Source organism: Saccoglossus kowalevskii, chromosome 2 (genome assembly GCF_978046115.1).
Source record: "Saccoglossus kowalevskii chromosome 2, keSacKowa6.1, whole genome shotgun sequence".
In the NCBI taxonomy this organism is placed as follows: domain Eukaryota; kingdom Metazoa; phylum Hemichordata; class Enteropneusta; family Harrimaniidae; genus Saccoglossus; species Saccoglossus kowalevskii.
This window is the reverse complement of record NC_140642.1, coordinates 33861839-33886506: the sequence shown is the minus strand read 5'-3', so window position 1 is coordinate 33886506 and position 24668 is coordinate 33861839. Positions and strand designations below refer to the sequence as shown.

At 35.9% G+C, this 24668-nt stretch overlaps 1 protein-coding gene and 1 pseudogene across 1 annotated transcript; one reads left to right on the top strand and one right to left on the bottom strand.

Annotated features, from left to right (window-relative positions):
- Positions 1 to 9154: 9154 nt before the first annotated feature.
- LOC144356223 (uncharacterized) lies at positions 9155 to 10135 on the bottom strand (annotated as a pseudogene).
- A 191-nt stretch (positions 10136 to 10326) lies between these two features.
- On the top strand, positions 10327 to 24241 carry LOC144356221 (galactosylgalactosylxylosylprotein 3-beta-glucuronosyltransferase 1-like). Its single transcript, XM_078011081.2, has 4 exons — positions 10327 to 10529; positions 17573 to 17982; positions 22478 to 22771; positions 23927 to 24241. Exons 1-4 carry the CDS (start codon positions 10436 to 10438, stop codon positions 23996 to 23998), a joined length of 870 nt encoding a protein of 289 aa, XP_077867207.2. The 5' UTR covers positions 10327 to 10435; the 3' UTR covers positions 23999 to 24241.
- The last annotated feature ends 427 nt before the right edge of the window (positions 24242 to 24668 follow it).

Sequence of the window (24668 nt, the reverse complement as noted above, 5' to 3'; positions counted from 1 at the left end):
AATTTAATTACTCCACCCAATGTTTGCCATCAGGATAAACATGCCCAGATATTTGCTTTCTATTACTGCATATTTAGGTAGTAGAATTAGTATCCTCTCCATTTCTTCCTAAAACCTGTATCTTGGTCAAACTGGTATTGAATAGTGGTTCTTAGACTAGCATATAAATAAAGGAATAATTCAACAAGGTTTCCCTTGTAACTGGCAATTACTTTGTTCAATCTTATAGTGGTCTGAGGTTCATTGCCACGACTTGTTTGCTTTTCTGCCAATAATTGAAGTGTTTTATATCACTATAAATCTATTCTAAACCCATACCCATGTTCGATCCCTAAAACAATATTATAATCGCTAAGCAACTCAGTTCAGTTCCGTTGGCACGCATTTATTCTCAGGCAACAGTTTGTAATCAATTGTAAGCGAAAGCATTCGATACAGTGAACCGCAGTATTTTAATTGCAAATTCCTTGTCCTGGTTTAAAAGTTATCTGACAGCAAGAAATCAGTATGTTTGTATTTATAACACTAAATTCCAAACATTGCCAATTACATGTGGAGTACCCCAAGGTTTCAATCTAGGGTCCATACTATTCTTGTTATATATAAATGACATCTTTCAATCCACTGACCATTTTAACTTAAGATTATATAGTGACGACTCCAATATTTTTCACACAGTACAAAACAAATCTAACCAAATCAACATAAACGCTCTGAATTGTGAATTTCAAAAGGTGGTATTGTGGTGTGATGCAAACAAACTTACTATTAATTCCGATAAAACAAATTACATGTCTATTGCCAATACACATAACAAAAATACTGAGAGTGAATTCAATCTTTAAGATGACCAATTAAGTGAAACATGTACTATTAATTATATTAAGATTACTATGGATAAACATCTGACATGGAAAAGTCATATATCACTAGTACAGAAAAACAATAGTAAATTAGCAGGTATATTTTATAAGCTCAGATTATTAGTTTCACTGTCAGTATTAATATTGTTTTACAACACATTTATTCTTCCCCACATTTCTTATGGATTAGAGGTTTGGGGAAAAACATATCATTGTCACCTGCAAGAAATTTGAATTATACAAAAACGCATTATCGCCTTTAAAAATTATAATACACCCTAAGCACCTTTGTTTAAACAATTAGGCATTTTAGATATTTATAAACAACATTCTCTACAAATTGCATGATGCAATTTATGATAGATTGCGACCAATTTTACACAACAACTTCCCGCAGATTGAACATATGTATAAGAAAAGACAAAATTAAAAATGTATTCTTTCCCTCCCCAAAGTTAAGAAAAGATGTGATCAATTTTATATAAAATATATTAGCCCGAGAATATGGAATAAAATTCCGACTCTATTAGATCTATACAGTCAAGAAACATATTTAAAAAAGAATACAAAACATATCTTTTGCATATATAGTTAGTGTTTTCTTGTACTTAAATAAATAACGAATTGCGGAAGCAATATGCTTTGTGTCGGGAACGCAAGCGACGGTGCTGATGTGCGTGGTGTGATGTCACTCCTCGTTGCGCGAGGTATGACGTCACTCCTCTTCAAGGCAGGTACCACAGAAATGTAAGTGGTTTTTCTTAGTGTGGTAAATTATTGAATTTTACTCATTTTTTATTGATCTCTGCTTCACCTGGTACATTTCTTAACCTTAATATATCCAAGATTTGATTGACGGTTATTTTGTGTGGTATATCATTAGAATTTCATTCCTAGAAGCGATTTGAATTTGTAGTCTGCCGCGGGTTAATTTGTTTAATTCAACCGCCATTTTATTACGTGTAAGGTGAAGGGTGTGAGCGGCCAACAAAACAACGGTTCTTATTTTAGAACACTCTTTTGTAAGGCGACTCAAAACCTTTGTGCATGAGCTCAATTTGAGTTTATTTCCATACAGGCACAAAACTGTATATACATATTTCATTGACAAGCCCTATTAATTAGTATGCCCATTTATTTGAGAAGATGGGAACGGATGAGCAATCACCTGACTGTTATTTTATTCTCACTTATGTTCTTGCATTGTATTCAGTTTTTGATTCTATTATTGTATTGGGAATAATAAGTAAATAAACGTATTATTATTAACAAAAGGAATACTTGTTGTCTCTTTTATTGTTGATGACTTTGATACAGATAATAATTATTTTACCAGGAATGTACTGACAAAATCGGAACACTGCAGGCAATGAACACAATATATACTGTAAACTGAACACAGATAATATATTCTACACAGTGTTGCCAAATAAAGCACAATAAAATACAGTTACTGTAATAACATGATAATTAGACAATAACACGAATGAATACATTTAAATATAAAGGCTAATCACATTTACGTATTAATACACTTTCTCCGATGAGAAAATAAATGTGGCGTCGATAGTAAACTATCCTCAAAATAAACTGATATTCCCGATGTTATTTAGAGCGAGCGTACTATACGATTTTCTCTTTCGTTGAAAGCTATTGCTTGCGATGGTAACTCTGTCATTCACCAACATCTTTTGCTTGATTATCATCCGAATAAAATCTCTTAAAACCTTTGAACAGGCTCATTATCAGCCCTCATACCGTTTTGTATGACTTACGCTTTATGTGGTACTGTTCCTGTCTCCGCATGTTTATGGGTTACTGTGACCATCTACATAATATTCCTTGATTTAGTTGCTCATTCTATTTTCGATTATTTATTCTTACCATACACAATATTTTACTTTATTTTATTTTATTTGAATTTATGTTTCAAAAATATTGGTAATCGTGAAAGCTCACACGGATCTGACCTAATGTCTTTAAAAATCCCGTTCAAATCTAGTTTAAACTACAGCAATTATAGCTAGTCTTTTATACTGGCCAACATCGTACTCAAGGAAGGAAGTAATTAACAAGCAACATACAAGAAAAAGATAGTTTTTCGTGGCGTGGATTCCATTTTGAAGACAATCTTCCCAATCAAATGTTGGCTAGCGGAAATACCAATGAAAGATGCTTAGATACTTAGATACTCCGGTAAATTTTTCAATCGCCTATTAAGGCTAAAATTCCTGTCGTCATATTTTCTTGAACTATCTAGGTCGTCATTTCTCTTGCTCTTGTAATCTTTGGCGAAGCCTTGTTCAGCAGGAATATTTAGAAAAAATTACATTTCTACGATTGACGCAATTTGTGTCAATAGAACAGAAAATTTCTTTGGTATAGAGAATTTATTTATTTTGATTTTTAGTATCGACTGCAGTGTTATTACTTTCACTCGCATCTGAAAATTGTGTGAGAATCGAACACTTCTAGTAGTTCTCGTAGGTCGGCAAGATGTTATGTCCATGTTTCACGTTTACAGGGTTTATCTCAAAACTTTCACACCACTACCCGGCAAAAATATGTTATCCGTTATTGGCGATGATGTGTGCACCCGGGCTGCGAGAAAGTGTAAGTTTTTCGCTCTCGTAATTTTTTTTCTCAAAATTGAGATTCAACAACATTTTACAATTCTTATCATTACAAATGTTAACATTTCTAGCTGCCTCTTCGTCAGCATAGGATAGGTTATTCAGCCATCTCGTCACCGATGTTGAGAGTTCAACTTTACACTAAACCCTGGGCATAATTAACTAGAGTGGAGCCGCCCCAAAAATAAGCAAATCATAATGATTAGAAAACTGTAAATTGCAACTGTAAATTTTCTCAAAAGTCTCACGATAATAGACACTATCTAGTCTAGACACTATGTTGTCGCGATTGTCTGCTTATATTTTATTCCAAATCAGCTAAATTATTTTAATAAAGAATTATTATACATTATGTTGATAAAATGCGGCAAACAATCGGCATTTACAGCTAGAGATTCAATCACCCATCTCCAATGCAAGCGACCGCAAAAAGTTACCGGTGTTCGGTCGAATCGGTGGAAAAGAATCGTCGCTCACGGAGTAATATCACCATGCAAAATAACCACCTAAATTGAAAGCCTGTAAGGCATAGTATCATCATACAACTCATACATAGTGTTGTGAGAATGGTTTCCAAAACGCCGTTTTTTTTTTCATCGCTAATAAATTTTTTGAGTGTGGTTTTGAACTGATTCTGACCTGTGACGTCACCAGGCGCGCTATAGAAGGGGGTCTATGATTGGTCGACTAAACCAGTCAGAGGGGATCTCAATGAAATTTCGTTTTATATGCGTTTGTTCAGATGTATGTGGCAATAGTCAAGGTAATAATACTTTATAATACAGAAAGTATTTGTCATCATCTTGTCATCCATGGAAACGGTTCCTAGATCTTTATTTAAAACCACTTGGGGGACAATTAATTTTTATATGCAACCTCTCAATAAACGCACTACATATTAAATTACCACCGTTTTATTGGGAAATGCTAGATGTATGGAATAATGTTATACAGTATGAGTTTATTTCCCTGAATATGAGATTATATGGAATAATAAAAACATTCTTATTCAAAATAGAAGTATATTTTATTCAGATTTAAAGGATCTAGAAAATGTTTATATAGCTGACATCTTTAATGGGGATGGTGAGGTTAAAAAATTGGAATGACCTAAATACATTGGGTTTAAACCACAGTCAGTTTCTATGATGGCAGGGTCTCATTTCGGCTATTCCTAAAGACTGGAAAATAAGTAGACCAGTTGTTGTGCGACCAGATCCTCCAATCAGTGTATATGGTCGAAAACAAATGATTAATCTCCCTAATTGTTCCCCAAAATTCAGCCGTAAACTCATCTCTTCTGTTTTTTGTTATTATTTCATCTAGTCTGTCTTCTTTAGAGACTTGTTGGGGGTAAGAACTGGATGTGATTGTTTTTATTCAATGCCATTTCTTGTTAGAATTTGCAGTACTCTTCGTGAATTTCAATGGAAATTAAACCATGACATCCTGTACACAAATGCTATGCTATATCACTTTCAATCACCTTATTTCTGACATGTGTACATTTTGCCATTACTTTAGTGAAACTCTGATTCATCTCTTTCGTGACTGTCAAGTGGTGTAAGATATTTGGACAAGGTTTTATGATCACTGGGGCTAACGTCTGCAGTGCCCAAAGCCACTTTCAGCAAAACAGATTCTCCTAGGTGATGACAGTTTCCCGCACCTTTTGAACCATTTAATTGTAATCTTTAAAAAATGCATCTATACAAGCAAAATGAAGAAAGAACTACCATCCTTTGTCGCCATTAAAGCTGAAATTAGTTATATAAGAAAGATAGAAAATATGATTTCCATAAGAAGAAACACCACGTTTCTGTTTCTAGAAAAATGGTCCAATTTTGCACCATGAGACAACGTCACTTTGTTTTAGTGGTGAACCTGTTAGTGTGTACGACATTGTTGCTTATACACTTATGCCTTATTTTATTTTTTTTGCTTTCGTCTTCTTTTCTTGTCTGTGCAATTGTTATTTTGAAAAGGAATAAAATTAACTTAAATAAAAAAATGTATAAATATTTGTATGAAAATGTTGAAGTTGCAGTTAAAAAAACACAGAAAAATAAAACAACTTGGTCGGTAATTGGCGATTTTCAATCAAATCACAAAATAGATCTTGTGTTGTCCGTACCAAGTTTGAAAAATTAAAGGTGCAGTCATGCCTGAGAAATGTGTGATTGATGGCATAAAAATAGTAATAATACAAAATACTAAAACTTACAAAATAATGAATAAAATTAAAGTAAAAATAAATTCATATATATAAAATAAAAATCTGATTGTGCAATACCTATGGCTTCCAATGACATGGTCTCTAGAAATGTTTCCTAGCACCCGTCCATTATATTGGTACGTCGCTTTGTTTTTCATTACATCAGTTTATATAGGCAGTGCGTATAATCATTGAAAAAGATGGAGATCATCAGCGGCCCTTGTGTCGCCGTCTTGTCGTGAAATGACCAATTGGGCATGTTTAATTACTCCACCCAATGTTTGCCATCTGGACAAACTATGCCACAAGACCAGATAATTGCTTTCTATTACTGCATATTTAGGTAGTAGAATATTTAGTATCCTCTCCCTTTCTTCCTCAAAACTGTATCTTGGTCAAACTAGTATTGTGGTTTTTGGACTATTTTTTATTTATTATTTATTTTGTCAACGACCTGTTTGCGTCGCGTAAACTCAAAGCCGCCAATATCTGTTGGATACTTGTAACTGGGAATTACTTTGTTCAATCTTTCAGTGGTCTGAGTTTCATTGCCACGACTTATTTGTCTTTCTGCCAATAATTTCACCACGTCATCAGCGAATCAGTGAAGTGTTTTATATTACTGTAAATCTATTTTAATCTTATAATCGCTAAGCAACTCAATTCAGTTCCTTTGGCACGCATTTATTTCCAGGCAACGGTTTGCAATCAATTGTAAGCGGTCTAGTAGTTTAGGCACAGTGGGACACTGAATTTGCGACAAATAGTGAAGTTCAGTAAATTTCAACTGACTACTGTCAACGTTACTTCTATACACGCTGTGATAAATCTATCACCATGTCACATGGAGACTGGTACACCAAGGTCAACTTTGAGCAAAAATGATCACAACGGGTTTTATATAATCCATGGTCATAGCCCTGCCATGGTTTTGCTAGTTTACGACAGACCACGTGAATGCTTTGTTTTTTATATCGTCATTGTTTAATAACTTAGACTGACATAATATTATAATATTTTCACCCAATTGTCACAACATGTTATATTTATTCTCAATTACAACGTTGTAATTTGGCATACATGTAGGTTTTTCCTTATTATGTGTGTATATATTGTGTCTGGCGAACTCAAACTTCTGAAGCTCCAAATATATTTTAAAGGACATGCTTCATGTCTCGGCCATGATAGATTGTGTTGAAAAAAATTATGCTAAGTAAGTATATGTATGAAAGTTTTTCGCAATTGCTAGACTTGCTTTCAATGTATTGCTTCGCTCTCCTCCGGTTATAGACTTTCAAAATTCAAATGTCAAATATCTCATATATTTGAAGGGATTGGTTACAACATGCTGTTGAAGAGAGTGATTAAATTGATCCGCGTTGCTAAAAAGATGACATTTTGAAAAAGGAAACCTGTTTTAAAGTGGAAACCCCTACCAATCCAGGAGATCTACTTCAGACAAGAGGATGTATCCGGAAGATCTTCGAGAAGTCTCCTAGAGGTCATGTAGGTCAATTAGTAAACGAAGAATGAACCAAAAAGTTTGTTTTGAAGTGTTTTGTTTTTTTAGGGGATATTGTCTTCTCCACATCTATCCTTCAACCCGTCCTCGGTCTACTCTTGTCTACTTTTTATGTGTCGGTTCACCTATATACAACAGCCACTATTGAGACTTTCACAAATCCACTTTCCTATATCTGCTGATCATCTTCTACTACTACTAAGTAATATAACTCATGAGGGTATTTCAAAATATCTTTATTATAATACATTTAGTGAAAAAACAAAAAACAATTCAAATTATTTTGAAAATTTTTCAAGATTTCATTTATTGATATTTCTGTTTATTTATGAATATTTTAAGGCGAAAAATAAACAAAATAAGAAAATAAAAAAATACATTGAATTGTAATCACATTTGCATTGGTCATGTGCCAGTCTAAGTAATGCTTTAGTGTGTTTATAATAATGTAATGAAAACGTGCCATAATTAGCAATTGACCAAGTTGAGTAAACGTCAGCAATAACTAAGAGTGATAAAAAAACGACCCAACCAGTTCTTCTCGGTACCTGCTGGGAAGATATATAGTGGCTATGATGAAATAGGAAGACAACCACCTAAGCAAGTTCAAACAGATATACTAGATTTCTATATGAATATATGAATCAACATCGTGATTCCCTTACATGTATAACATGCAATAACTGAATAATTAAATCACACAAACCTGAGCAAAGTTTCAGATATCTTTTCACGACGACAGCATCGTCAAACTACTGGTTAATCGATAACATTTCATTTGTAGAGCCACGATTGCCATCCCGGGGGGGGGGCTACTTCCACATTAAGTGGGTAAGGGTGTGTAGCCCACCTCTCGTAAACCATACTCACTTCTAAACCACTTTTTTCTATTTATATACCCACCTCTAAACGCAAGTGTTTTCAGCCAAAAAAAAAAAAAAAACAGCTGACAACTTTTGCAACCAGTGAGCGCATCCGGGCAATGCATTATATTCAGCCTTTTCCGGTATTTGGCCTTGAATATAAGGACCTGTGAAAAAGTAGATAAATGCTACACACTTCTAAACCAAACCATTGATAAATGACCACCCACTTCTAAACAAAATAACGTGAAATTACACCCCATACCAGTCGGGCGGCACATACCCGTATTGCACTTCTATGCAAGTAGCCCCCGGGATTGCCATACACTAAGCCACCTTGAAATGTCGGCATGAGTTGCAGACACTAAACAATTTTTAAACAAAGGCATACATTAATTTTATCGTTGATGGCGTACTTCAAGTATGTGCACACATAGGTTAAAGTGTTAGTCAAGGCGCTGTTTATCGTGTTTTGTTACCTACTAATAAACATACTGATTTAACTTATGAGTTTAAATGTGTCATCACTATACATGCGTCTATGGCAAAGGTATTATCAATAGGCATGAGAGGAATTATTTGAGTTAATAAACATCGTACACATATACGTAACGCGATGGTACTTTTAAAGACACTGACATTTTATCGTCTGATTATCAAAAGTTTAATTGAGTGTGTTTACGCAGTGTGTTACAGTTTCGGGGAAACCATGATTTTTCTGGAATTCAGGTTAGAGCCCTACGCATTGGAGCCTGAATACCCTGAAAATATCTCCTAGTATAACCCAATTCTAGAATAGCTTGATTCCCTTTGAAATCGGTCCGTTTGAAATGGTCATCGAATACAACATTATCCTGTTAATTGTATTTGTTTGTAATCTGTAAAAATGTTTGCCTCCCATACAAATTAGAGAGACATTTTTTATAGGACAGACGAAAGTGAAACAAGTTTTTTTCTTGCTGGTCTTTGTTGTTCACACACCCATACAATTTTGGAGTAATATCCCATATGTTGTCAAGGATTAATCAGACGTCACGGTGCTACACTTTAATTGACAGTCATAGTCGTGTTAGAACGTTTTTATTCAGACAAAATTGACCCCCATCAACCAGTATCAAAATTAGTCCGAAATAAAGAAATGGAAATAAATGCACTTGACCTTGTAAAATTGTACTCATGTCCTGCTGTTGCACATCCGATGTCCGTTTATATGCTCTCACAGCTTCACTTCGGTGGCCCGTCTTTTCACATATTATCTGTTCGTCGATTTTCTTATCAAAAAGGCAGGTTGCGGATGTGACTCTCAGAGAATGGTTTGATCTAAAACCATCTATTCCGGCATTTTTGCAAAGCCAAGCAACAGTACCATTCAAATTGTTGTGACAATGGATAGAGATAGTACGAGTTGTCCGGTCTGTTGGGTGGACTGTAAAAATAAATAAATAACATGAATCAAAAATAAAATGGGTATTATTAGTGCTCGACAAGAGATGACACTTGGACGTTAAACCTTGCCATTCGTTTTATTTGTAATTTTTAATAAGTGCTTTCAGATATGTTGCAATAAATACATTTTGCGTGTACAACAGTAATTGATGAATAAAACAATGAATACTCACCATAGTGCATTATATCGTTCGAACAACCGAACAATACATCTGTTAGGCATGACTGTTTTCATAAGCTCTTGTGACCTTAGGCATTAACCTTCTGCTCTTCAAACCACCCTGGTTTGTTTTGCTGACATCCTCTGTGTACTCGAGGTATTTTTTGCCATGAGAGTCAACTTTTATATTAATTTGGCAATTTTTGTGACGCAGATTACGATGTTCTCCTCCACCATGAAGTGCAAAATTTAAACCAGAAAGGTACAATTGAGTATCTAATAAAGACTGTGAAGTTTCATCTTCCAAGAGCTTTATTCCCCACAATACATTCTCCTCCCAAATAGTTAGCATCTGAGCCTGGCGTCTACGAATACAGGGGGGTCTCACAAATTGCACAGATACATACTCGCATATATATTTTTGAATGCACATTACATATATATTTTTTTCACTTTTATCAAAGCAGATTAATTTTATATTTAAGTATTTAAAATAAAAGTTAAAAGTAGTTTAATCGCTAGTAGAATGAAAAAAATGAATATTAATTAGCTCATGAGTATTAATGGCCTAATGAATATTAATTAGCAACCGGCAGTCAAATCAGGCTGGGCAGAACCCTGTATATCACTCAACTAACCAGCCATTTAAATCAATCGACTATATGGTTTACTGGTCAACCTATCTTATATCAGTCATCCTGAGATTATAATTACCAAATTACGGATCTTTTCAATGACAAACTCCAAAACGGTGTGGTGTATGCAAATATTATTCATATGCTGTATATTAACAACAGCAGTCTACATGTTTTTTCCTACCTCAACTGGTGAGTACTAGACTGTTGTTCAAATCGCATCAATAACTATCAACTATCAACTCCCAAAGCTTGTTTTTAATTATGAATTGTAATTGACACGTTTAGGTTTTCATTAAAACCTATATGGCCGTCAAACTACATAGCGAAACAAATCGTGAATTCAAGTGCAATAGTTTACATTAGCCTTTAAAAAATTAACAGTATACCGTACAGCGGTGCAACCAAGCAAGATCACAAGAAAATAATAAAAGGATTCTTCAGGTTCGGTTCTATAAATTGTGAATTTAAAAAAACACATACGTGAGTAAAGACAATGGCGAAATTTGTTTACATCACCAGCTGGTGAAATCTTTCGTTTAATGCCTTCATTGTGGCACTGGTTGCATGTCCCGTTCTGCAACAGTGTTAAAAATAGGACAATTATGCATAGTAATGATCATACATGATCATATATGGTCATCTGTTATTTTAATCAAAGCTCTCGTTCAACATCGTCATAATACGACAGGTTTCATTATGCTAACTGCAACAGTGTTTGAGATATAACAGTTATGCATATTAATGAGGATAGCAGCCCCCACCCCATGACCACCCAGTCACATGATCTAGCCATGCGTCATTTGGGTGGAAGAATGTACCTCAAGAGTACAATACACATGCAAATATAACCAAATCGGGCCAATACAACACATGTAATTGCAAAAGTACCGTTTATACAAAATCCAACATGGCGGCCAAATCACGTGACTGATTAAAATTATAATATTTTTTCTTGCAACAAACTATGACTGTACATCTTATACACAGCACATCCACTTGATTGGTTGAAGTTTCTTCGAGAAACAAATATCGAAAGTTTTGGTCAATTGTACCTATAATCCTAGATAGCGGTCAAACCACGTGACTGATCTGACATATTTTTTAATATTCTGAAAGAGTTTCATATAGAGATGCAAAGCAGCAAATGAGAAGATAATCGCATAAATGTGGCATGACTAAAACAACTACTTCCTGTTTAGAAGAAAACAAAAATAATGGCCAAAACAAGTAAAAATATCCAAGATAGAATAAATGTGTGAAACGTAGCCAGTGGAGGTAAAGGCGACGTCTGTCATTTGGGTTAACGTTCTTGCTATAGTTATATTCCAAAAAATGCACGGTTGCCGGCAGTACTGGGTCGACAATATAATTGTATTCATCAACTTATGATTTCTACATTGTTGCATCACAACAAGAAATGGTTATTGTAAAAATTCATTCTTATTAGTAAAAGTAGTCATCATAAAACAAGACTACCACGGTTGGGCTACTCATATGCCCGGGCTCATATGCCGTAGGATTTTAGCAAACGCCGTTCCGCCGATCAATAGTAATGTAATGTTTAATTTGCATTACACTATTGTTTTTCTGCCCCTTCATTGACAATCACGATTGTCCAACATCCTTCCGTGTATAGTATTTGTTACGTAGTATATAGATAGTGAATCCTGCTATCCGATTGAAGGAAACAGCATAACAATTGAAAAGACGAATGGAATCCACACTGCAGCTCGGATTTACTTTGATTTTGTTTTTTTCTAAAAATTTCGGAGGTAGGTTTCACGAACACCCTAATTACGATGGCCCATATATACAATCGGCGAAGAATGGCCAAATTTCGGCGATCAATGACGCATTGCGACGATCAATAACCAATTGCGGCGATCAATGACGCATTGCGGCTATCAATGACGCATTGCGGTGATCAATGACGCATTGCGACGATCAATAACGCAATGTGGCGATCAGTAACGCATTGCGACTATCGGTAACGCATTGCGACCATCAATAACGCATTGCGGCGATCAATGACGCATTGCGGCGATCAATAACGCATTGCGACTATCAGTAACGCATTGCGGCGATCAATAACGCATTGCGACTATCAGTAACGCATTGCGACGATCAGCAACGCATTGCGACAATTAATAACGCATTGCGACGACCTATGACCAACTTCAGCGATTTAGTTTAAAGGATGGCGTCTACCATGGAGTTAACTCCATTCGTTCACGAACTACAGCTTGTGTAAGTATTCGTTATATATATATATATAAATAAATCCCAAATGCTAGAATCCATTGCCGTTAGTTTTATTAGAGTCCTAGAAACAACGTATCGTTACATATTTTCTTCGAACATGGCCGTTCAGTTTGTTTAGTGGCTGAGACTCGTGCCACGCCCATGGCAGGAGAAATGAAACGACTATTACAGTCATTTATCCAAAAAATCGACGGTAAAACCTAACTAAAAACTGCACACGACGGCCGAAACTACACATAGAACGTTTCTTTTTAGAAAGAGGCTATTTGCTATTTGTAAATAACAGACCTATTCCCACTATTCGCCCAGCGTGTATAAATAGCAGATCTATTCCCACTAGTTTTTTCCATTAATATTAATATTATTACTTCATTATTAGTGTATTAATACTGTATTAATATCTGTAACCAGTGTTAATAAATAAATATATATTCGCCTAGCGGCTAAATTTGTATAAATTTGAAAACAGTTTTGGAGAGAACTGACCAATCACAGTCCCTCATCCTCGTTGAGTGTACAGGTATATGTTTCAGAATATTTTGATTGTGTCTGATTCAAAAATCATCCCAACTTTGTCAAATTGCCCATCCATCTAGATTGCAGCATTATATTTAAAAGATTGATGACTCAAAAATAAATGATTGGCAACTGGAGATCAACTTTCTATTTACTAGTAGATCATGCTCATCCATGTTGAACGTACAGAAATTTACAAATTATATAGACATATTAAATTATATTCAGTGTAAAGCAATGGGCCCTGTCAGTGTTTTAAATAAATGTCTTCATAGAAATTAGCATTGTTTCCACTGCCAACAAATTGAACTTGGTGAAATAATTAAGCCTCGAGAATAGAAGAAACCGATGCTAACTGGGCTCGAACCAGCTACATAAAAATAAAGTGATCATGACAACGATAATCCTATTACGTCATTGAATTTTGCATTATATAGGGCCGTGATGGGCGTACAATAAAATAAAACGACGTTGGCGATTGGTTAGAGGAGTCAAGAATAGGAGAGTATGTTTGATTGGCTGTTTTTCTGCTGTGTAAATTGTATGGAAATACGCACAATTTACACCGCTGCTGGGCAAATAGCCATTCCGCATTTTTAAAGTACCGACCCACGTAATGAAATTCATGTAAACATTTCATCCGGTCCTTCTGCACCGCCTCTGCTATTTAGAAATGTAAATTTGTATGTTTCGTAATGATGTTTTTAAAAACTAAAATGCACACACTTTCTTACTATTTACATAGTATTTGCAGTTAGCTGTGACACATAAAGGAATTGTCGACACAACACAAAATAAGCTTCCCTTTTTACTGTCCATTGTGATCAGTAGTTATTGTTTACCAGTGGTTTACACATTTGCATAACAATGGGTTCAACAACACATCTCTGGTTTGATTCAAAGCTGCATTGAGTTTTTTTTTATTTTCCATGATTTACACCATTTTACCCAATCGTTTCCTTTACCTGAAGTACTGGATGTTTTCTTTAGTATTAAAAGTAAATACACCTTGAAACACCGTCAAATCTTCTGTTTTAACAAGACGTCAATAAAATGTGCACGTTCTGTTTAGAACTCTATGATGGAGGGAAATATGTCTCGGTTTTTTAAAAAAAACGTTTTGTCACCAAGTAACCGCTCATCAAAATTAGTTTTTAGGAATGTATTACCGGGTCAGAAAAAAAGCTCTGTGAAATAAAAAAAATAATCTCTCCTGGCGAAAAAGGGAGACATATTTCCATCAATAATATGACAAACAAGACTGAGAATAATTTTCCGTCGGAAATACAACAAAGTTTTCTTTAAATCAGGAATTTACACATTTTGACAAGGTTTGGCAGTTTGCTTGTCACGTGATGGTTATATAATACACATCAATGTGTTCCCCTAGATCCAGGCTTTCTAACAATGTATGCGAAGTACAGGTTTGGAGGGAGCAACTCGCAGAGAATGATTTGCTTGAATATGCCAAATAGGTGGGTCGCCACCTTGACAACACAATATATAACTTTATTACACAACTGAAACCGCCAGAATGACTTAAAATGTAAATGTTTTTGAATCCAAAGTAGCCAAGACAAATTTGTCTATGTCTCATAATTAAGTATTTACAGAACCTTTGACTATTGTTAGTTATGAAATCATACTAATTTTCATCATGTCTTTATTCAAACGTCTGTGTAAACGTTGTGTGTTTGGAAGATCTATACGTAATTTGGTCATACAACAAATAAAATATTCTGTTCTATTCTATTTTGTTTTTACCCAAATATGTTTGTAATTTATTCTACTTTCCTATTAATATGTATATCCTTTATTACAGACTTGAATAAATATTGCCACTGTAACCTATGCTTTTTTCACCAGTGGCCCCTATTTAATGTTGCCTCATTGGTCTATCAGTGTTATTCCCATTACATTAAACTACCTTGTATATGTTGTATAACGGATTATTAGTTCCCGATATTCGAAAACGGGGACTTATAATTCGGTCTCCGTGCGTCCATCCGTCTGTCCGGAGTATATCTCAGAAACCATTTGACCGATTTTGTTCATTCTTTCCATGTGCCTAGTACTTTATGTGGGACATATGCATGTCCAATGGATTAGCGCGTCCAAGGACGTTCTATTTTTGAACTAGTTGAACCCGGAAATTACGCAATTACTTTCAAACTTCAAACACAAATTTGATTATCGTTATTATGTGTTAGTTTCTGTTGTTTCGAAACAATATTTCACTATATACGTGATTACAAAGCAACTTAAATTGGGAAAAAATGTATCACGTTTCGTGTATAAACACTAGTGTAAAGAGGCGGCGGAGCGCTATTTTTAGCCAAAATCGGCTAGTAAGACGTCATATGACACAGGTCAGTGCTGGGACAGCGCTTCCCGTGACGACACAACGGGACGAACGGAGTTAAACTCCATGGTGGACGCCGTTGAAGTATGCAAAGCATTGTGGGTCCATCCTTTAAACTAAATCGCTGTAGTTGGCCATTGGTCGTCGCAATGCGTTATTGGTCGTCGCAATGCGTTATTGGTCATCGCAATGCGTTATTGATCGTCGCAATGCCTTATTGATCGCTGAAATTGGTTATTTATCGTCGCAATGCGTTATTGATCGTCGCATTGCGTTATTAATCGTCGTAATGCGTTATTGATCGTCGCAATGCGTTATTGATCTCCGCAATGCGTTACTAATCGTCGCAATGCGTTATTGATCGCCGCAATGCGTTATTGATCGCCATAATGCGTTATTGATCGTCGTAATGCGTTATTGATCGTCGCAATGCCTTATTGATCGCTGAAATTGGTTATTTATCGTCGCAATGCGTTATTGATCGTCGCATTGCGTTATTAATCGTCGTAATGCGTTATTGATCGTCGCAATGCGTTATTGATCGCCGCAATGCGTTACTAATCGTCGCAATGCGTTATTGATCGCCGCAATGCGTTATTGATCGTCGTAATGCGTCATTGATCGTCGCAATTGGTTATTGATCGTCGCAATGCGTCATTCATCGCCGAAATTTGGTCATTCTTCGCCGATTGTATATATGGGCCACCGTACCCTAATACCACCAATACACAGTTAAGGTATCCCGTCGCACTTTCACGCTAGTTTTGTGACTATGCGGTCCAAAGCTAGACAATCAAACAACCACCCAATATATCAATCGATGATTGAATTATATGGTGAGCTGGTGAGATATAAGATATAATATAAAGTGCAATATTTTATACACTGGGATTACAAATATGGATTGCCTCGAGAAAAATTACTATTTCAAAAACCGGGCGTGGTATAAAAATATTGCTCACAATTACGTGCATTTACAACAGTAACGTCCAAGATGCTGTCTCCACTAATGCTAAGCTATTGCTCAAATCACAAAACAATTATTTTGAATTATCATACATCTTACAATTTTAATTCTAAATTTTTCAAGCTTTCAGATATTTGACGATGACAGTTTTCAATGTACGTAAATTGACTATGAGTATAGAACGCGGCTGTTATATGGTCTTTAAATCCCCGGTCAATCACACAGTTAATAATATGCAGAATAGACGTTTTGTCACGTGTGTACCGATTTATGGTGCTGTGTACCGCGACGTTACCGTGGTGATGAGGATTGTTTATTTGCATAATTGTTGTAACATACGTTGCTTGTGAAGATAATATATTGACATTATATTTCTCAGACAGCAACCTAAATATTATTATGTTAAATTGTTTCTATATACTTTTGAAGCGTTTTAACCTCAAAGATACTGCTGACAATAGAGGGTAGTGTAATCATCTTATTTCCGAAATTGAGACCAAGTTGTTTAAAGACCTGCACACAGATACGGCTTCCGTTTACGTGTTGTCAACTAAACACGGAGGATGTTGCATAAAAAATATGCATAGATAGTACTAGAAGCACTAGTATGGGTTCGGGGGTTAGTTCCACGGGCGCTCGAGGGTCCGTTTTTACAATGCACAATATTTTTAAAAGGCGGCCTAATTTGTATCACAAGCGGGGCTGGAAGTCGCAGAGAAATTGCTAACTTTGTCATAGAATAAAAATTAACCTTGCGGTTAGTTATTCCCTGTACTGGTAAAGGCTCGGGCGGGGCGTGGCACACATTAAAAAACAACTTTCACGCCATGAAAGTGGTGGACCACTGTGAGCCGCGCCTCGGTTCGCGATACTCTGCCAGTAAAAAAAGTGACGTCTGACTGTTGCTATGGTAAACGGCACCCGGAAGTCCCACTTGGTGGCCTGTCGATAACGCCGACACAGACCCCTAATGTCATATAAAACCTGCCACTGGACATGATGTGATTTCACTTTTTTCTAAAAGGGAAAACATTTCAAAGTAAAGCATCGGATTTTCGTGTCGGTGGTCGCATACAAATTGAAAGTTAACTTTATGAAGTACTTTTTATATTTTTTTCATTCCAGTTTTAAACAGCCTTGTATCAACTGGTTTACACCCAAGAGTGGCATCCATATTCCGTCACTTCATTAGTGAGCTTCCATACATATATGTCATTACGCCTACTTACGCAAGATCGGTGCAGAAAGCAGAACTCACACGTATTGCCAATACTTTTTCACACATCAAAAACTTGCACTGGATTGTGGTAGAAGACTCCAATGAAGGAACTAATTTGACAACAGATTTTCTATCTCATTGTGGTGTAAATTATACATATTTGCATACTCGGTCGACAGAACATAAACATCGAGGAGTTGACCAAAGAAATCTTGGGTTAGCATGGATACGACAAAATCTCAGGCCTAACGTATCAAGAGGAGTTGTTTACTTTGCGGATGACGATAATACATACTCAATTGAGATATTTGAAGAGGTAATACAGCGTATATTTTCATTCAGTTGTTAATATGACATCGCGTTTTTAAAAAATGAAATCTTGAACACTAGCAATATATTCACTCACAATATCTGACTATGCCAGTACATTGATTCCCTAATTATCTGCGGATTTTGTTAAAGTTCAGCAACTCTTATAATGTTGATGAATTATTTATAGCTATGTGCCTCGAGAGAAAAAAACCATCAGTTGTGACGAAGTTATGTAAACTTTTTGGTTGAGTCCGGTTGCGATATACATCACATTATAAAAATTATGTTAAAATTTCAATTCAAATGAACGCAAAAATCATGTAATGCTCTTGTACTACAATGTACAAATTCACTGTATTCTAGTCCGAGTGAGTCAAGCTTCTACAATAATTGTAGCAAGCACATCATTGAAACACATTTTTTTGCATGAGTGCGTTTATTAGACCGTATTGTAAGGTGGTACTGGTATTCATTGTTGATGCTGTACATCAACCATGCCTTGTAACGCTGTTGATATCTGATACCTCAACGGGCGTCACAAGATAACATATCAGGGGGTTTGCTGGGAAGATCGTCTTGTTTCTCGGTGGTCCAAGGATAGAGTGCGCTAATGAATGGTGCTTTGCTGACAATAGTTCTGCATAAGGGGAATTATTCTCTGACATTCTATAAATACGTGTATTAGTTCAACCTAAGAGGTACTTGCAAAAGAGGTACTTGTCATTTTCTTTTATTTCGGACTCCATAAGAAGTCCCCCAGTAGGCTGTCACATTTTTAGGTTAAAGTTGAATCAACAAATCTCTGAAATTTGGTTGTAGCGAAAGTCTGTCACACCAACAAGAGGCAATTGTGTATTGTATGTGGAGAGCATTTTCATGCGAATAAGGATTTTGTAATTTGTTTCTTTTTGTAGTTTGTAACACATACATACGTATCACGAGTGTCTTTCCTGAAAAAGCTAACTTAAAACTGTGCTTTCAACAAAAAAAGACGTGAATGCTGGTTACAGTTCTTGTTGTATAAATAGTTGCTTATCGTAACTGAGATTGTGAAAATATCTCAGAAATAATTCTGGATCACCAACCTAAATTTGCCCTAAATATGTCAATGAGATTCTCCCAGTATTTGATGTGCGAGTTGCTTACATTTTCGTATATGTTACGTCATTCTTGCTTTATTATGCGAACAGATTGATATGTTTAAACCACTTCTTGTTTTACAAGCACTCAACGAATTCCACTTTGAATGTCGACTTAAAATCGACTTAATTGTTATTGAATATAGATACAAAGACTATGACGAATACCACGCATACATTACAATGAACTGTTAAGTGTGTTATCAATGCGTTATTAAATACTATGTGTATGCGAGTAGATTATTTGAATGTATTTAAAAAATACTGCACTACTGAAAATAAGTACTTGTGAACCACCCGGTCGTTATCAGGAGCGACAATTGCAAATATGATATTATCGTTCTTTGCATGTGTGATAATGTCGCGCATCAAATTAATACGGAAATCAAGTGCAATAGTTCACATTATTATACATCTGTCACCATAACGCCATAAGTTACAGCGTACCGTAATTTTTCGGTATTTTACGGGGTATTTTCATCCTACCATATTAGGAGTTCCAAATATGGAATGATTACGCGCGTAAGCGTCTTCTAATAATAAAAACAAACATGGCTGTCACCAGGATTTGACCGGACTCCATACAAAGAAGTTCGCTGATTCTGTTCTAAACTTTTTAGATTTCGGCAACCCCATAATGTATCCTTGGTAGAAAAGATGTATAATAATAAGGTTATTACGAAAATACCTCAAAGTATGCACTCAGACAGTACGCTGTCGCATCGATACTGCCACTGTATTGCACTGCACTGTCTTCGTGCATACTTTGAGGTATCTTCGTAATAACCCTATATTAGCCTTTATCTACATAACAAATTAACAGTATTCCGTACATCAGGGCTTCAAACATATTCATTGATTTGGTGACTGGTCCCCAGCTGCCCCTTCAGATTCTGTTATTACTATTATATATTAGAGAGTTTAAGATTTGCGTACGTAACGAGAACGTAACGTGATGTTCTAATTTTGTTTGCGTTACGTTCTCGGGTGTCAGAAAACGATTAAGTACAAGCGCCCAAAACGGGAACGTAACTGAAACCAGAACCATGTCAATCCGTCTCTCATTGGGCAACAATAACTACCTAATAAAATTTGTTATGTCATTTCACGTCCGGAATCAGAATTAGTAGTTAGTTCACAGACATTTGACAAAGCTCTCACTATTTCCATCCGCTCTGCTGAGGTCCTAAGCCTGTTTGCCGAATCCTCTTTCAGCAGATCATTATCATGCGTTTTCAGTGGGTATAAATGTCAGCTAAAATGCATCCAATATTTCTTATTTCATCATAAATATTCAAAAACACTCTGATATAAAACGTTTTATCAATGTCAATGAAAATTATTCAAAATTGACAGCGAGAAAAGCTCTCGGAAATCAACTACGAGTCAGTCACCTTGATCACGTTCAAAACGACTGCCGAACGACCAGGCAACCGATGACGTCATTGGTTCGCGCGGAGGTCAAGCACAAAGCAGTGACGTATCCGTTCTCGTTCCGTTCTCGTATGCGCATCTTAATGTCTCTATTAAGCAGTCTATTCATTACGGCACTGTTATCAGTATGTTGTTCGATGTTGTTAATGGCAGCGCATATAGCATGTTTTCTTTGTGTGTTGTTGTTACTCAGCTTAGTTTCCCAACATGCCACCATACTGTTCACTGTTCAAGTGTTTTTATTCAGTCCGTCGTAGTAACCAGTACTCATTAATAATTTTACAGTATTCCTCGTCACAAAAAGACTGAGCTTAACACAGTACATCGGCTTACGGTTATTAGCAAGTTTCAGGCATAGCTCGAGCTTAATAAGGCAGTGATCAGCCATATTAAAGTGGGATGGAATGGATGAGGACGTGATTCTATAATTTGATCGACTTTAGCATGAAAGACGTATCAATCATTTTAAGAGTACTCTTTTGCAGCAGTGCGTCTACAAGTTTCAAACGCTACGCAATATTTTAAGTTTTGCCCTATAAATGTTTGGGTTGGTTGTGCAATTACAATCCCCGTGCAAAATATTATTATCGTTGTTCAATCCATTAAATAAAAGTTTTAAAAGTCAGAGCGTTCCGGCGGATTAGTGAACGGGTCATGTGAACATGCGGTTGAACGTATTTGGGTTAAGTAGAATTGTAATACCAGCTGAGTGTGTGCTTTCATGGGTAACAACAACATGTAGCCTCTGCAAAACGTCCAAAGTTGGGACGTCGAAAGAGTTTTCTATAGGAAAAAATACTCGGTTGACAGGTTTTAAGAAAGCCATTGATACCTTGAATTATGATACTGCTAACCACAGAAAGACAAACATTGGTATTAAAAAATAAAGTAGCTAGACAAATCTGTATTATAAATCATAGTTTAACGACCTTTCACTGTTTTCCTGTTATTTTTGGTAGGTAGTCCTTGCATACAGTTTAGTATTTTGTCAGTAGCATTGTTAATGTGTGCCATTCTGTGTGCGTTCTTTGCCATTTTTATTTAATATTCGTTGTATACAACCTTTTCTGTTGCTCAAGATCTCTGCGTTTTTACGGTGTTCTGTGAGTGACTTGGCTTGAACAGAACTCTGTCGCATGTTTTTTTCTTTCATTGACATGTTCAGCTTTGTTTTAGTGCATGGTTTAGTTTTTTGTAGTTTGTACGCTCGATTGGTACGCTCGTTTCTCTGTTGTATTTGTTGTTCATACAGTGATGTCACGTGTGTATCGTCTACAATTGTTTCCATGCAAACAGTATCTTGAATATTCATATCAGTCTTTACATTTGTTTTCTGTGTCATATTGTTTGTATATGCCTTTATTGTGGCACTTGTTAAATGTTATTTCGTGTGTTGATAACTATATTTCATACTGACGTGCATCACATTTTATCACAATGCATATACATTTGTTTGGAAAATTATTTGTCGAAAATTGGTGTTTTTATAATCAAGTGGTATTGTCTGGCAGAGCTTACCACACGACCGTAACGTTTCAGCTCATTCCCGATAACACTATTTGGGGGATTATTATGCGGCACACATACAATGGCGGCGAACTTGGTTACAAACAATCGCGGGCCTGACGAAATGGAGGAAATTACGGCACAACCAACCAAAAAAGCTAACCAATTAATGCACAAAACACAGACTTATCGGAAAATTTTTCAGGAGCGATTGCGCAACTCAAATTACTATTCTATCATCTTGTCCGCATACTTTCATAAGTTAATATGGCTCAAGTTCAATACTTTTGTTGCACTTAAATGTAAGTTTTGTGGTTTTCAGATACGTTTGAGGACCAACATGTAGTAATCTACGTCACATGTTAAATGCTTTCAATACAGGATATTTTCAGTGACATCATATTTCAATATTACTTGCAGATGAGATATACTAAAACAGTATCTATATGGCCAGTCGGCCTTTCCGGTGGGTTACGCTATGAAACTCCTATAATTGGTCCTGATAACAAGGTGAAGTCTTGGCATGCATGGAACTCTTCTGAAAGGAAATTTGCTACTGACATGGCGGGGTTTGCTATTAATCTGAACCTATTGTTGAATAACCCACATGTGTGGTTTAGTCACACAAGGCAATCTGGCTTTTTAGAATCGTCTCTGCTTTCACAGTTGGTAGAACTGAATGATTTGGAACCGAAGGCTGACAACTGCACCAAGGTACCAAGAAATGTTTATATTAAATAGTATTAATAGTGTAATATGGAGCACGTCTGTATACGAATCACGTGTTTCACGTTGATATGTACGTGTATAATTTTATTTCCATGCCCTTCATCAAATGCAAGTAATTATGGTCAATAAATACCGTGAAGTAAATTTTTTCATACACCAGCCAAGTGATTAAGAGTGCGGGTGTCCATTCAGCGACCCATTGTTTTAGTGAAATTTGTAAAAGCAGGTGTGATCCTCGATTCTGAATGCTCAGTTGGTGGGAATTTGTGAATTTGTTGCCTAGTATTTAAAAATACATTACAGAAGCCAGTGTATAAGTAGATAACACATCAGGACATCGCGAAGTTGGTTCAGCTTACACCCTCACAACATTTCTCCATAAAGGTGGTGTTTTCTACACTAGGAATGTAATTTTCGCTAATAGTATAGCTAATATACGTTATATATGTGAAATGAACAACAAATTATTGAAATCAGAAGTATCAGGCGAATTGGACCAGATGTGGAAACTCCAAAAACGCCTCATCTGACATAGATTTGTTGGACATGATCAAGTCGCCCAAGTCGGTGCATCAGAGCATCCTACTGCCCACGATACATTTTCCGTGTTTATAACGAGCATTTTGGTCATGTGTTTAATATTGCGTGTAGACATGGTCATCATTTCCGAGGGTTCATTAGATGTTTGCTTTTAATATCAACCTTGAATAAAATGATTATTTATGTACATGTGTTAGTATCGTGGAATGTATTGGGTAAAAACAGAAAGTATTGTTTAACAAAATTAATGTGAACAAGTATTGGGAGAGATTTAGTCAGACCCTTTATTTTGAGATGTGAAACAACATATCTTGTTAAACCATACTTTCACACAATTCTTTTAAATTAGCCGTAATCGTTCAAATAATATATAAAGGCATGTATGCGAAATGACTGTGGGAACACGTTAAAATGTTACAATTTAACGTGTTTATTTTTTGACACGGCAACATATCGCTCGTCTACCACTTGTCTTCGAGTCTAACGTAATGTTGTCGTGTCTTTATACCAACTTTCGTGTTTCTGGGAACTACATGTAAATCAATATGTTAATTAGATATACATTCAATGTGATGATTGTTTTTTTCTCTCTATTTACAGGTACTGGTTTGGCACACAAAAACTAACACCCCGGTTTTCACAAAAGACAAGACATGGAATTTAGAGATATAAGTTATAATACAACTGCCAAAATAAAGTACCATCACCGACCTTGTGGTTGGGTTATTTACCACAAAATGCACAATATAAATAATGTACAGTACTGGTACTGATATATGCCAGTAATGGCAGGGTAGAACTTCGGGAGAGAACACGCACACCTATAACAAACTTGCTAGCACTTCAAGAAACACACGTTAATGTAGTCAACGAAATATTTAATACAGAATAAAGCAATGATTACTACACTAATAATTTAATGCAAATAACCATGGTTAATATCCTAAACAACGTTATAAGTATATAACATGTAAATACAAGTAAAGAACGTTTTACACTGTCACTTGTATACTTAAAATCAATTTACACTGCACAGTACCTGCGAACGCAGTAACGTAGAGATAATGACGTCAAAGAATACTCAGCTTGTCAGTTCCCCCTCTAGTTTGAACCCTTTAAGTCATGATATAATTATACAATAATTTCTATTACTCCACCCAAATGCTGGCATCTTGTCAAACATACACAACATGTCTGAAGACCTGATATTTGTTAAATGATAAATGTTAGTATCCTCCCAATTTCGTTCTAAAACCTGTATCTTGGTCAAGCTAGTATTGAATTGTGCTTATTGAGCTAGCATTTAAAGAAGGGAATAATTCATCAAGAGTTGTCTTGCTAG

What these genes read in the sequence shown, in the direction of transcription:
- LOC144356221 (XM_078011081.2), top strand. Translation starts at nt 10,436, where the DNA reads ATGACAAACTCCAAAACGGTGTGGTGTATGCAAATATTATTCATATGC. An exon ending in GTTTTTTCCTACCTCAACTG is followed by an intron (nt 10,530 to 17,572) that starts GTGAGTACTAGA and finishes TTTTCATTCCAG; the next exon opens with TTTTAAACAGCCTTGTATCA. An exon ending in CAATTGAGATATTTGAAGAG is followed by an intron (nt 17,983 to 22,477) that starts GTAATACAGCGT and finishes TATTACTTGCAG; the next exon opens with ATGAGATATACTAAAACAGT.